This window comes from Acipenser ruthenus, chromosome 54 (assembly GCF_902713425.1).
Source record: "Acipenser ruthenus chromosome 54, fAciRut3.2 maternal haplotype, whole genome shotgun sequence".
Lineage (NCBI taxonomy): Eukaryota > Metazoa > Chordata > Actinopteri > Acipenseriformes > Acipenseridae > Acipenser > Acipenser ruthenus.
In genome coordinates, this window is record NC_081242.1 from 3,579,238 (window position 1) to 3,593,858 (window position 14,621).

Genomic DNA, 14,621 nt, shown 5'->3' on the forward strand with positions numbered 1-14,621 from the left:
TGATAGTTTGAAGGGCGTCTGCTTTTAGAATTGCAAGTAATAGGACTGCACAATTACTTTTTGCCGCACTGTTGTTATAATGCTGCCATTGGAGAAAAAAAATGTAATGTTGTGATTTATATTGTTACAATTGTAAACAAATTGTTGTTATTTACATGATATTGAAATAATATATTTCCGTTTTTCATAATACAGTAACAATGAAAGTGTGTGTTTTCAAAAATAGCTTTGAAAACTGTCCAAATTGGTTGTTTGAGGACTAAGAATGAAATACCTGCAAAAAAAAAAAAATGGGCAGCTGGGTGGTTAATTACAGGAAAGAAGCCAGTGAAGAGGTGGAGACACACCCTAGAAGTACAAGACAGCCTGCAGTGTGGAGTAGTGGTTAGGGCTCTGGACTCTTGACCAGAGGGTCATGGGTTCAATTCCAGGTGGGGGACACTGCTGCTGTACCCTTGAGCAAGGTACTTTACCTAGATTGCTCCAGTAAAAACCCAACTGTATAAATGGGTAATTGTATGTTAAAAATAATGTGATATCTTGTAACACTTGTAAGTTGCCCTAGATAAGAGCGTCTGCCAAGAAATAAATAATAATAATAATAATAATAATAATAATAAAGCATGGCTTGTGCAAACCGAGACGTCTTTTGCCTATTGTTGTACCAGATCTTTTTTTTTTTTTTTTTGCTAAAATCTGTGATATAAATAGATGTGCATGGCGGAGAAATTTTGCAACAATTCTGGTTAGCTACAATAACTTAATCTGTCTGTGTCTCACCTTGCTGTGACTGGTCCCAGCTCTCTCCTCATGCTCCCCTTCCTCCTCCTCTCTCTCCGCTCGTCTCTTGCGCCTCTCGTGTTGTCGGGATGCGGGGGGGTCGTCGGGGCGTCCTGAATCGGGAGACCCCTCAGGCTGGCAGAAAGCACCGCTGTCTCTGGAGAGAGAGTCACGCTGGGGGCTCACAGACTGGAAACAGGACCGAGAGGAACAGGGTTGGGATTGGACGGGGGGGACGGGGGGGGGAGAATGGGAAATACTGTAAACTCTCAATGAAAAACAATCCAACTAACAGGAATAATTGTAAAAAAACCACAACTCACCCTCCTGTCACTTGAGGGCGACCTCGACCTGGAAGACGACGACGAACGGGAGGAAGAGGCCGAAGATGAGGAGTTTGAGGAGGAAGAAGATGAAGAGGAAGAGGAAGGAGAGGCTCCCTCCCTGCTCCGCCTCCCTCTCTCCCTGTCCGTGTCGGGGGCTGAAAGGGGTGGTGTCGGCGGGTGGCCGCTCTCCGTTTCCTCAGGGGGCGGAGAGGGTGGCAGGATGGGGCCCATTGGCTCCGTCTCCAGCTCCTTCACGGCTTTCATCAGACGCCCCTCTGAAGATTTGGGCGTCTCTGCCCTGGGCTTTTCTTCTGGCTTCCTGGGCATCTCTGAAGTCGTAGACTTAGCTGTTTCTGCCAGTTTCCCAGAAGCCACCACGGGGGTCTTATCTTCCTGTTTTTCAGGCATCTCTTTATGTGTCTGCTGCCTACTGGAAGTTTCTGCTGCTTCTTGTGCTGGTTTGGGGGGGTCTTTGTCCAGGATGGAGCTCTCGCTTGCTTTTCTTTTGGGAGGGCCGCTCTCCTTTTCCGTTTCAGGGAAAACTCCTCTGGCTTTTTTCGGAGGTTCGTTTTCAGGCTCTTTGGAACCAGCATGTGAATTCTGCTCTTCTGGCTTCGGCCCTTCTTTCTCCACTGGCGCTGGGGGGCCTATTCTTTTGAGGGACACGCTTTCTGACCCTGGTTTGGGGTCTGAAGGGCTCACTTCTGCAGTCGTGCTCAACTCCCCTTCCTTCCACGTGGCATCTCTCGGTCCTTCCTCCCTGGAAGTAGCGTACCCAGACAACTTAGGCAACTGCCCAGTCTCTGAAGCTTGTTCCAGGCTAGCCGGCTTCTCTGTCTCCTGCTCCACCAGAGGTGCTTTCTCAGGTTTTGGTTCAGGGATGCTTCTTTCAGCCGACCCCTGGGTTTGAAAGCTTTTCTTGGGGTGATCTAGAGCCGGCAGCCCATCCCTGAAGACCCGTGTCTTTTTGGGTGGTGCCCTAGCCTCTGGAGACGGAGAGGTGTCTCGAAAGACTCTGAATTTCTTGGGAGAGGATTGAACCTGTGGTGTCAGTGGAGTCTGTGTGGGAATAACCGAAGTCTCATTTTGCTTTTGTGATAAAACTTCTGCTGTAACCTCCACAGATTTGGGTTCAGGAGCTGGACTCCCCACAGTAAGGTTTTCAGAGAATCTAGAAGTCTCTTGTGTTGGCTTGTGTAGTGCTGGGACTTCCTTAACTGGAGTTTGAGAAATCTTTGAACTGTCCCCCCCTGCTGGCTTTTCAGGATGTGCTGATTTTAGAGAACTCTCCTTTTTAGTGGCAGGCGTTTTGGTGTCTGTCTCCTCTTGTTTTTTGTCCAATGTGCCCAAATCCCTGCCCCGTTTTGACAACGGAAGGTGGCTCTGGATAGCACTGGGCTGTTCTCGCACTTTTGTCATCTCCCCTACTCCCTTTTCAGGCTGCAGGACACGTCTACTGTCCAGTTTGAGAATGTGGACTCCCTCTGTTTTACCCGGCTGCAAAACCTCTTTAAGTGTAACTTTTACTGCTGCTTTAGCTTCTTCGGAAGCAGCGCTTTTGTTAGGATCCTGTTTAGGAGTTGCAGTGTCTTTCTGTGGCACTGCTGTCTGCCGTTTCATATTGAAAGGGAGGTTTTCAGGCACAGCAGGAACTTCTTTAGGTTGTTCAACTGCCCCTTTCTCAGACGTCTGGCTACTCTGTTTAGAAACCTCTTTAGGCTCGAATGCCGGCATGTCCTGCTCCTGTTTGTCTGTCGTATTTGCTGCAAAAACCTCTTTGGGATCTTTAGGTTTGTCAGTCTCTAGTGTTTTTTCTCCAGCGGCCTGCTTGGCGATCTTTTCTGGGGCACCCTCTTCGGGCTTATCAATCTGTGCTGCCTGTTCAGCAGATGCTGAAGAAGAATAATGTATCAAAACAACCTCTGCTTTTTCATTTTTTTCAGTCTCTCTATGTTTCGTGACGCTCACAATTGTCTCAGCAACTGTTTTCTCCACTGGTGCAGCTGTAGAAACCTGAACTGGTTTATTATCAGTCACGGGATTAACCTCTTTTGACATCTCTAAAGCCGGTTTCGGTTCAACTCTCAGTGGTACACTCCCTCCAACCGCTCTGAATGCTGCTGGAGAACTCTTCCAATGCCCTTCACGACTTGTTATGGAAATGAGTTTTGTTTTTTCTGGCAGTTCACCATCTTTCCTTTCAGTAGACCTGTTGGTCTGCCCCAACTCTAAAACTTCTGAAGCTACTGGTTTGGAGACCTCGGCAGGTTTACCAAGCACCTCCAGTGTTTTCTGTGCCTCTACCACTTTCTGTGGTGTCCCAGAAGATTCCTTTGCCTTAGACTTTTCCAGGGTCTCTGTAAAACCAGTTTCCGAGATCTCTCCCTTTCCCAGGACCTCTCTAGGCCTTCCTCTGGGAGCTTCTGGGTCTTCTTCGGCTTTTGCCAACGTTAGCGAGCTATCTGCAGACAGCTCTAATTTAGCATTGGCCTTTTCTACAGAGGTATGCATCAGGATCGACCCTTGCATGCTTCCCACAGCCACGACTTCAGGCATGCTTTTTCTCTTTTCCAAAGTCAGATTAAGCTCTTTATCTCTTTCTTTATCTTCTCCTTCTTCATCTTCGTCACAATCATCGTCGTCGTCTTCCATGGCCTTGGCCAGGCGACTGAGCGGCCCTGGCTCCTGGTGGTGGCTTTGTCTCTTTGTTGCTTCAAAAGAGCTACCCCCACCACCTTCCCTCTCTTTCTTTGTCTTTTGGGGCATCTGGGAACGCCCCACTTCAGGGGCTTGCTCATCGGAAGCCGGGGGGCTCTGTTTCGGGGTATCTGGAAGGGGGAAGCTTTCCACCCCGCATTTTAACACAGGATTTGGGTGGTTTGGAGGAGGGGGGCTGTGTTCCCTCAACTGCCTGGACCTTTGCAATCTTTCCTTGGGGGCTGCTTTCTCTTCCCCACCTCCTACCACCTCTACCCCTACACTGCCAAATCCCTCAGTCAACATGACATCTTTGCCCATTTCAGATGACTCCTGTTGTTGGGGATTGATGCGAGTGGGAGAAGCACCTCTGACTTCTCCATCAACTCCTCCACTAACACCTGGCGGCACAACAACTGAGCTCCCACTGATTTGAGTGCTTCCACCTATCACCCTCACAGACAGCGAAGCCACAGCTCTGGGGCCAGGCGACTGAGCTTCTGCACGGACTACCAGATCAGTAGGACCGGTCTGTTGTGCTGGTGGTGACGGTGTCACAACCAACACAGCGCTGGGAGCAGCCAGAGAGTCCTTGCTCTGCCTAGATGATGAGCGTCTTGCTTTGGACTCTCTGGGAGACTGCTCTGCTCCGTCGGCGGTCCTGTCAGGGACTGGGGAGCTGCTAGGATCCAGGGAGGAGCCGTCTCTGGAGTGCCTAGACCTTCTGGACCGGGCAGGTTCTGCATTCTGCAGTTCTGGGACTGGGGAATAAGCAGTACCAGTAACAGGACCCGGCAGATTTTCACTGTCCAATTCAGCTGGTTGTGGCCGGGCCGGGCTCTGTCGGACCGTTCTGGTACTGGAGCGGCGCCGGGACTGAGGGGAAGAGGAAGACCTGGCTGGCACTGCCCTGCATTTAGGGAGGGAGGCAGTGAGGCTTTCCTCCTAGGAGAGAAACAAGGACGGAATTAACACAATACTCAAGGACCCAGTGTCACAAGGTAGGAGGACAGGTTAAAATGAAATCACTTCAGTTGATTGACATTTATAAATTCCTAAATAGTCTGTATAAACTCGCTACTTGGAAAGCGTTCCTTTGGTTGTCATGCCCTGTCAAGCTGAAATAATATTTCCTCTGAAAGAAGGGCATGAATTACTGTTTTTAAACGATTTGTTTATTACAACATTATCCGTAACTATTAAACAAATCAGCAGTGGGGAATTTAGAAATACAAGAAACTTAAACTCTATGAAAACCGTTTTTATGAGAAGTCTTTCTCAATGTCTTTGAAGACACTGACAGACTTCTGTCATTGAATTTATTAAGTTTCTCTTAAATCGGCTGGTTTCACAAACACAGAGTAGCACAAATCTTGGATTAGTTTATTTAAAAGGTAAAATTAGACACAGTCTGCTGAAACTACCTGTAGCTGTTATTGACACTTCAGCTAAAGATATATGAATGAATAAATGCATGAATTAATGGATGTAAAATGTAACCTTCCTGGACATCCTTGATAAAGAAGATGTGTGATCTCAATGGTTTATCATGGGCTGAGTTTTAAATAAAGAAATAACTGTGCGCTGACCTGGTCTGCTTGACAGGATCCGCTGTCGTAGCCCTCTGACTTATCTTCCTGCAGCGACTCCTCTTCCTGTACGGATGGGCTGTCCGTCTCTGAAACAGCAAACACAACCAAAACATTACACACAGCACAGAAACAGGTAGGCGACTCTGTCACTTACTTTCATTAAAGGGTCACAGTGAAACCTGGGGTGGCTAAAGCGAACACAATGGGAGTCCTAAATTATTCCCTGTGTTAATGCAGGGCTTTAAAACTCCCACTTTGCCCTACACCCAGTCAGTACTGGGTTTCAGAAGTACCCTCTAATTAAGTACATTTCAATAATCAGGACTGGGTGTAGTGCAAGTTTCAAGTCCTGTAGTAGGAAACTAAAGTGAAGCGTGGGCTATTGCTGGCTGAACCCTGCTGCAAACCCCTCTGGAGTTACCAGTTAGAGATTGTACCCAAGAGAATAAAAATCCATGCAAACATGTACTTGTTTTAAAACATGACATCTGGTACTACACTTGGATAAAGAAAATGCTTTTAGCTTGTCATGCACTTCTTGGGTCATTTGGAGGGTAGAATTGTCCCCACCCAGAAGACACTGCTGAGTAAAGCAGAAACACTATAACTACCGGACGTACATATACAGTGGTTTGCAGAAGTACTCACCCCCCTGCAAAGTTTTCACATTTTGTTGGCACCTGAGCGTACTCCACGACGCTTTCAAATTAGACTTTACATGTAGAATCTACACAAATTACTCCACATTGATGAAGTTAAAAAGTGCATATAGATTATAAATAAGTAAGATTTACAGGGAAAAACAGAATAATCTCAGTTGCATAAGTATTCAACCCCTTTGCTACTGCAGCCCTAAATCAGCTCAGGTGCAAATGATTTGTTTAAAGGTCACAAAATTAGTGGAATGGTTCAGCCTGTGTGTACTCAAAGTGGTTTAACTTGTAGATAATTTCCCTCAGGTGTTTAAGCTGCAACTCACTTAGTGATCCAACAAAGCAACCATGATAATCAAGGAGCTTTCGAAACAAGTCAGGTATAAAGTGGTAGAGAGGCACAGAGCAGGAGAAGGGTACAAGAAAATTTCAAAAGGCGCTGATTATCCCTCTCAGCACAGTGAAGTTCAGCATTAAGAAGTGGAAGATGCATCATACCACCCAGACACTACCCAGATCAGGTCACCCTCCCAAACCGAGCAGCCGGGCAAGCAGGCAACTGGTTCGGGATGTCACTCTGAAGCCAACAATGACCTTGAGAGATCTGCAAAGTTCTGTGTCTGAGATGGGAGTCGGTGTTCACACATCAACAATAAGCCAGTCCCTACACAAAGCTGGCCTGTATGTTTGAGTCAGCCAAGACTCTGAAACTGGGGAGGAAATTCACATTTCAGCAGGACAATGACCCGAAGCACAAAGCCAATGCCACACTGGAGTGGTTGAACAGAAGATAATTAAATGTTCTTGAGTGACCCAGTCAAAGTCATGACTTGAATCCAATCGAAAATTTATGGCAAGACTTGAAGATTGCAGTCCATCGATGATCCCCAACAAACTTCAGAACTGGCACAATTTTCCCATGAAGAATGGCCAAAAATTTCACCATCCTACTGTGCAAAGCTAGCAGAAACCTATCCAAAAAGACTCATAGCAGAAATTGCTGCAAAAGTGCTTCTACCAAAGTACTGACTTAAGGGGCTTGTGGCGGAGTGTCCCGCCCCTATATATATATATATATGTGCACTGTGTTATGATCTGTATTATTGTTTGCGGCGCGGATAAAAGCGCCGCGTATTTGTTATTGTTTTTAGATTTTAAAAACCTCATGAGGATGCGTGACTGATCAGCTACTGATTATTTAACTAGCTGACAGTCACGCATCCTTACTAAACTCGTGCAGACTATGGCCGAGGGGTAATAATTAATTAATAGCTAGTTAACCCCTCGGCCAGAATCACGCCTCTTGGTTTTGTGTTTAAATCTTTTTGTTTATTTATTATTTAATAAAAGCACTGAGCGCCGTAGCGTTCAGTTTCACCAGCCCATTCATTGTTTTTGTGTTGCTTCTTCCTGGCCCGTGACGTCACTGCAACAGCTCAGCCACAGGGCTGAATACTTATGCAACCAGTAAAATTTAATTTTGTACATTTTCTTTGCAAGTTTTGCTGACATTTAACCTCCTCTGTTCAGTTTAACCACTACAGCTTTGAATAAAAATGCTTGTTTGAAAAAAATGTGCATACATTATTTGTAATTCAACAAAATGTGACATTATTGGTAGGGGGTGAATACGTCTGCAAACCACTGTATACCTGGGGCTCCCGAGTGGCGCATCCAGTAAAGGCACTCCACGTGGAGTGCAGGATGTGCCCTATAGTCTGGACATCGCAAGTTAGAGTCCAGGCTATTCCTTTGCCGACCAAGGACGGGAGATTCCAGGGGGCAGCACTCAATTGGCCGCGTGCCGCCCGGGGGGAGGGAGGGTTAGGTCGGCCAAGGTGTCCTCATCTCACCGCGCACCAGCGACCCCTGTAGTCTGGCCGGGCGCCTGCGGGCTTGCCTATAAGCTACTCAAGAGCTGCGTTGTCCTCCGACGCTGTAGCTCTTGGGTGGCTGCATGGAGAGTCCGCAGTGTGAAAAAAAAGCGGTCGGCTGACGACACACACTTCGGAGGACAGCGTGTGTTCATCTTCGCCCTCCCGAGTCGGCACAGGAGTGGTAGAAAATAATTGGCAACTACTAAATTAAAAACGACTAAAAAAAACAACACTGTATACCTAGAACAACCGCAGCTGTCTTTTTAACCGTTATATTAAAATGTGTATAAAACTACTGCAGCATTGCACACTACGAAACTGTTCTGTGTTAAACAAAATTAGAAGTACACATAGGACTGCCAAACACAAGCATTTCGATGCATCCTGATTTTTTTTTTTTTTTTTTTTTTTTTTTAAACAATACAGTAAAACGCAGATGTAACGTCAGACAGCACAGACAGTCAAAAGCGTGTTATTTTAACATACCAAACATAGTGCTTACCTCGAATTCCAATTTCCTCACTTATTTTCACATAATTTCTTTGTATTCTTTATTGCGATATTGCTTGTGCTGCTTAAGACCAGGCTATTGCTGCACTACTCAGACGTTCCCCCGTCTAGCCTGTGATATTTGGAGCGCAAAACAGGATTGCCAAAACCTTTGCATTTGACATTTTTGTTTGTTTTCCTCCTGGTTTGTGACACGTTTTTGCAGCCTGCTTGGTACATGTGATGGACACCAGGCTTGGGTTGGTGTTGGAAGGGGAGTCATGATTGGTTGCACATGTATACAAATGTATGCTGCGCTTCAGCTTCAGCTCACGGACGGATGGCCTGACATTCTCCTGTAGAATTCTCTGATACAGAGCAGAATTCATAGTTCCTTCAATGATGGCAAGGCGTCCAGGTCTTGATGCAGCAAAGCATCCCCAAACCATTACACTACCACCACCATGCTTGACTGTTGGTATGAGGTTCTTACTGTGGAATGCAGTGTTTGGTTTTCGCCCAGACATAACGGGGCCCATGTCGGCCAAAAAGTTCCACTTTTGACTCATCTGTCCATAGAACATTGTTCCAGAACTCTTGAGGATCATCCAGGTACTTTTTGGCAAACTTGAGACAAGCATTCATGTTCTTAGTGAGCAATGGTTTAGAACATAAGAAAGTTTACAAACGAGAGGAGGCCATTCAGCCCATCTTGCTCGTTTGGTTGTTACCTTATTGATCCCAGAATCTCATCAAGCAGCTTCTTGAAGGATCCCAGGGTGTCAGCTTCAACAACATTACTGGGGAGTTGGTTCCAGACCCTCACAATTATCTGTGTAAAAAATGCCTCCTATCTTCTGTTCTGAATGCCCCTTTATCTAATCTCCATTTGTGACCCCTGGTCCTTGTTTCTTTTTTCAAGTCAAAAAAGTCCCCTGGGTCGACACTGTCTATACCTTTTAGGATTCTGAATGTTTGAATCAGATCGCCGCGTAGTCTTCTTTGTTCAAGACTGAATAGATTCAATTCTTTTAGCCTGTCTGCATACGACATACCTTTTAAACCCAGGATAATTCTGGTTGCTCTTCTTTGCACTCTTTCTAGAGCAGCAATATCCTTTTTGTAACGAGGTGACCAGAACTGAACACAATATTCTAGGTGAGGTCTTACTAATGCATTGTAAAGTTTTAACATTACTTCCCTTGATTTAAATTCAACACTTCTCACAATATATCCGAGCATCTTGTTGGCCTTTTTTTTATAGCTTCCCCACATTGTCTAGATGAGTCAACATGAACTCCTAGGTCTTTTTCATAGATTCCATCTTCAATTTCAGTATTTCCCATATGATATTTTTATTGCCTGCATGCAGTACCTTACACTTTTCTCTATTAAATGTCATTTGCCATGTGTCTGCTCAGTTCTGAATGCTGTCTAGATAATTTTGAATGACCTTTGCTACTATGCCATGAATCCCATTTTTGCCCAGTGTTTTTCTGATGGTGGAGTCATGAACACTGACCTTAGCCGAGGTGAGAGGTGAGAGAGGCCTGCAGATCCCTGGATGTTGTTCTAGGGTTCTTTGTGACTTCCTGGACAATTTTACGCCTTGCTCTTGGAGAGATTTTGGCAGGACGGCCACTCCTGGGAAGATTCACTACTGTCCCAAACTTTCTCCATTTGGACAATATGGCTCTGACTGTGGTTCAGTGGAGCCCCAGAGCCTTAGAAATGGCTTTGTAACCCTTTCCAGACTGATAGGCATCAACAACTTTTTTCCGGAGGTCTTCAGGAATTTCTTTTGTTCGTGGCATGATGTGCCTCTAGAACCTGTGTGCTGACAACTTCACTCTGATAAGGGCCAAAGTTAGTCAGATTTATATTGGGCAGGGCTGGCCCAAATCAGGCCTGGTTGTTAACCAAAGTACTCAAACAGCTGACCCTAATTATCCCTTTAATTGGGTTGAGTTAACTAGGAGGGGGCAATAACTTTTTTACACCTGAAGATTGCATGTTTGATTATCTCACACACCAAACTTTGGTGTTATTTTTCTCTCAGACTCCCTCTATTACTATTACAACCCACAAAAAATCTGACCAAATACAATGTGAAAAATGTGCAAAAATGCAGAAAATCAGACAGGGGGCAAATACTTTTTCACGGCACTGTGTGTATATATATTGTAAATGAACCGCACCCACTCGAGGTTCATTGCCCCTTTAAAATCAGACCCAGGACTCAGACAATGGATTTTTGTGCTTCTTCAAAAGAGCTTGGACAGCACATCTGGAAACCCCTGTCTGCCTTGAAATTTCTGCCTGGGAGAGACCTTGCTGATGCAGTATAACTACCTTGTGTCTTGTTGCTGTGCTCAGTCTTGCCATGGTGTATGACTTTTGACAGTAAACTGTCTTCAGCAACCTCACCTTGTTAGCTGAGTTTGGCTGTTCCTCACCCAGTTTTATTCCTCCTACACAGCTGTTTCTGTTTGTTAATGATTGTGTTTCAACCTACATATTGAAATTGATGATCATTAGCACCTGTTTGGTTTAATTGTTTAATCATACACCTGACTATATGCCTACAAAATCCCTGACTTTGTGCAAGAGTACCTAGAAGAATTGATGCTGTTTTGAAGGCAAAGGGTGGTCACACCAAATATGGATTTGATTTAGATTTTTCTTCTGTTCACTCACTTTGCATTTAGTTAATTGATAAATATAATCTATTAACATGTCTATTTTTGAAAGCATTCTTACTTTACAGCATTTTTTCACACCTGCCTAAAACTTTTGCACAGTACTGTATATATATATATATATATATATATATATATATATATATATATATATATATATATATATATTTTAGCTCAAAGAGCCAGCTGCCCAACGTTGTACATATCTTTCTCAAGGGAGCCTGTGTTTGAATCAAAACTTTGGAGGTATTTATAGGTTTTTGACGACATGACAACTACTTGTTATTGTTTACATTCAAATCCATGATTTATTCTTACATGATGTAATGGTGTTCTATATATTGTGACATCATTTTTACTTCTATCTTTGAATCTGTATTAATTCTAATTAACACCACTTTACATAAACTTATATTTTTATTATATCATGCAATGCTGGCTCTGAGGATCAGTCTAGATTTGGCCTCCTCAGCGCATCAGTATGCACAACTTTTGAATGAATTTTGTTTATTTATTTAAATGTTATATATTTATTGAAGTTAATTAGTTCATTCTTTTCTGTTGAGTCCCGCTGGCATAATCGTGTTTAGTCTATTTATCCATTTACTTTCTTTTATTCTTCTATATGTCGCATTGTCTAATTTGAGCTGTTCTAATACTACAAACTTTACGTCATTTATGTCATGTCCCTGACTGGTGAAGTGCTGTACTATTGGTTCATTCATTTTTTTATTTCTAATTAATGAAAGGTGGTTCTGAATTCTTTTATATTAAGTAGTTCCAGTCTCTCCAACATATTTGATTTCATCACATTTTTCACAGGCTATTCCATAAACAACATTGCTATTTTTACAGTAGGTATTAGTTTTTAGTGGATATGTGGTGTTCTTATGTTTAATTATATTTTTACTTTTGTCTATGTATTTACACACTTTACATCTACTAGTGCACATGTTCGTAGAACCTATTTTGTCAATTATTCTTTTATGTTTACTGTGAACTAAAATATCACCTAAATTAGCTTCTCTTTTGAATGCTACAACTGGGGCCTTAAGAAATACTTTTTTAAATTTTTCTGAATTATGAAGAATCCGCAAGTGTTTCCAAACTATTTTAGAAATATTGGGCAAAAGTTTAGGAGTAAGTCATTATTAATGGGACTCTTTTGACCTTTTTATCTCTATTTTTATAATCTAGTAGATCATCTCTTTTTAGTTTATCCACTTTTCTTAACTCCGTCTCTATAATTCTTTCTTTGTATCCTCTTTTTTTGAGATTTGTTTTTAATACATTTCTTTGTTTTACGTAGTCACTTTCTTTAGAGCATATTCTTCGTATTCTTATTCCTAGACCCTTTGGGATTGCCCTTTTAGTGTGTATCGGATGTGCAGAGGACATGTGTAAATACTGGTGCATGTCAGTAGGTTTACAGAAGAGGTCAGTCTCAATTGAACCTTCTTCAAGTTTTACTATGGTATCTAAAAATTCTATTTCTTTCCTTGTCCATCGAAGGTCCACCTTAATATTACTGTGTATTTCATTTGCCATTTTATGAAACTGGAAAAGAGATTCTTCTCCATGTGTCCAAACCCCAAAAATATGATCTACAAACCGAATGTATTCTAAAGGTTCTCTTTCCGATTTTCTAAGTAATATTATATATATATATATATATATATATATATATGAAATCTAATATGGAAAGGATAGTTGAGCAGCAGATCCAAGAAATGCTGGGTAAGTCAGTGCATTGTTACTTTACATCACATGTCAAACTCAAGGCCCATCTATTATTATTATTATTATTAGTTTATTAAATCCGGCCCGCGAGACTATTTCTATCAGTCAATTAATTTTGGCCCGCGACCAGTCTGCTATAGAGATCTGAAGTGCGGGTTCCAGAAGAGAATTTTCCCCATGTATTTCTCCATAGAGGTTCGCAATATCAGCGATTACTGACAATTGAAACCTTGAACCGGTGTAACCTTTACCTTTCATTGTTAGATACATCATAAGCTATGTAATAGGTACAATTGATAAAGTTACAATTCTGTGTACGCTATATTCCACAAACGAACTACATTATCCCTGCAGAAAACCGCTAACTCAGTGTTCGGAGTGTTCCAACATTTTGAGTGGGTATTGGCTTGCTAGCTTTCGCTTCATAGTTAAATAACTAGTTAGTTAGCAATACGTTTACCTTGGATCAACCTTGTTAGTGGGCTAGATCGTTTTTATTACGGTTTTAATTCACCAACACTTCATAAATTTAGTCTCACATGCAAACTGCTCAACACAAATCACCCCCGCTGCGAGTAAACTGGCCTCATCCTCACGGAGCTCCGTCACTCCTCAGGAACTTCAGCTTGTTTTAGGTTGGGAAATGCAGTTCTTTAAGCGAAGACAACGTATTTGGCATGAAATTAATCCAGTTTCCACTACAATTTCTGAATGATTGTGATACATAACTGTATTTTAAATATATATTTTAATAAATCACAGGTTTTAAAAAAAGCCTATGGAGAAATCAATAGGACAATTTCACTTCTGGAACCCGTGGGACAGGAAGTGACAAAATACTTCGGCTCTCTATTCACTACAAGTCCGAACATGCACTGCACGCTCTGGCGCGAACCACGGCACATATGCACAGTTCACAGGCCTACACTGAGCATTCCGTTACAGTGCGCTGTGTCACGCATACACTTAACTTAAAACCTGTCAACACAATCACTCACTCAACAATAACTAGCCAGCTATCAAAAATGGATAAAAGGAAAGTGGACAGAGAGGGCAGAACGTTCCAAGACAGGTGGGAGATCGAATACATGTTCGTGGAGCACAGGGAAAAACCTGTTTGTCTAATTTGCAAAGAGAGTGTATCAGTATTGAAAGAATTTAACTTACGACGCCACTACGAGACCAAACACAGAGACAAATATGGAGACTTGGATAGAGAGCAAAAGCTACAGAAGGTGGCAGAGTTAAAGAAAAGTCTTGAGCTCCAACAGAATATGTTCACCATGGCAAAATCAGAGTGATGCGGCTGTAAAGGCAAGTTTCATCGTAGCAGAGGAAATAGCTAAATCAGGCAAGCCCTTCTCCGAGGGTGATTTCATAAAGCGGTGCATGCTTAAAGTTAGCGAGGTAGTGTGTCCAGACAAAAGGCAAGCATTTGCAAACGTTAGTCTCTCGAGAAATACCATAGCCGAGAGAGTGGATGAGTTAGCTACCAATCTGCAAGATCAGCTCAGTGAAAAAGCAAAAGACTTCATTGCATACTCACTGGCTGCCGACGAGAGACGCTACGGACACAGCTCAGTTGTCAATTTTCATCCGTGGGGTGAATCCTGACCTATCCGTCACTGAAGAGCTTTTGGGTGTCATAGCGATGCATGGCTCTACCACAGGGAAGGACATTTTAACAGGTCGAGAGGTGTGTAGATGAGATGAAGTTGCCATGGGAGAAATTGGTGGGACTGACAAGAGATGGGGCTCCAGCTATGTG

General features: G+C 43.2%; 1 protein-coding gene across 4 annotated transcripts in view; it reads right to left on the bottom strand.

Annotated features, from left to right (window-relative positions):
* The window catches only part of LOC117398134 (apoptotic chromatin condensation inducer in the nucleus), a 170,857-nt gene that overhangs the window by 90,304 nt on the left and 65,932 nt on the right, over nucleotides 1-14,621 (bottom strand). For all 4 annotated transcript variants that reach the window (XM_059016843.1, XM_034912979.2, XM_059016844.1 and 1 more), the window contains 3 exons: nucleotides 5,393-5,481; nucleotides 1,104-4,748; nucleotides 781-969 (listed from right to left, as the gene is read on the bottom strand). In XM_059016843.1, the coding sequence (XP_058872826.1) occupies nucleotides 781-969; nucleotides 1,104-4,748; nucleotides 5,393-5,481 (3,923 nt within the window). The remainder of the gene's footprint in view (nucleotides 1-780; nucleotides 970-1,103; nucleotides 4,749-5,392; nucleotides 5,482-14,621) is intronic.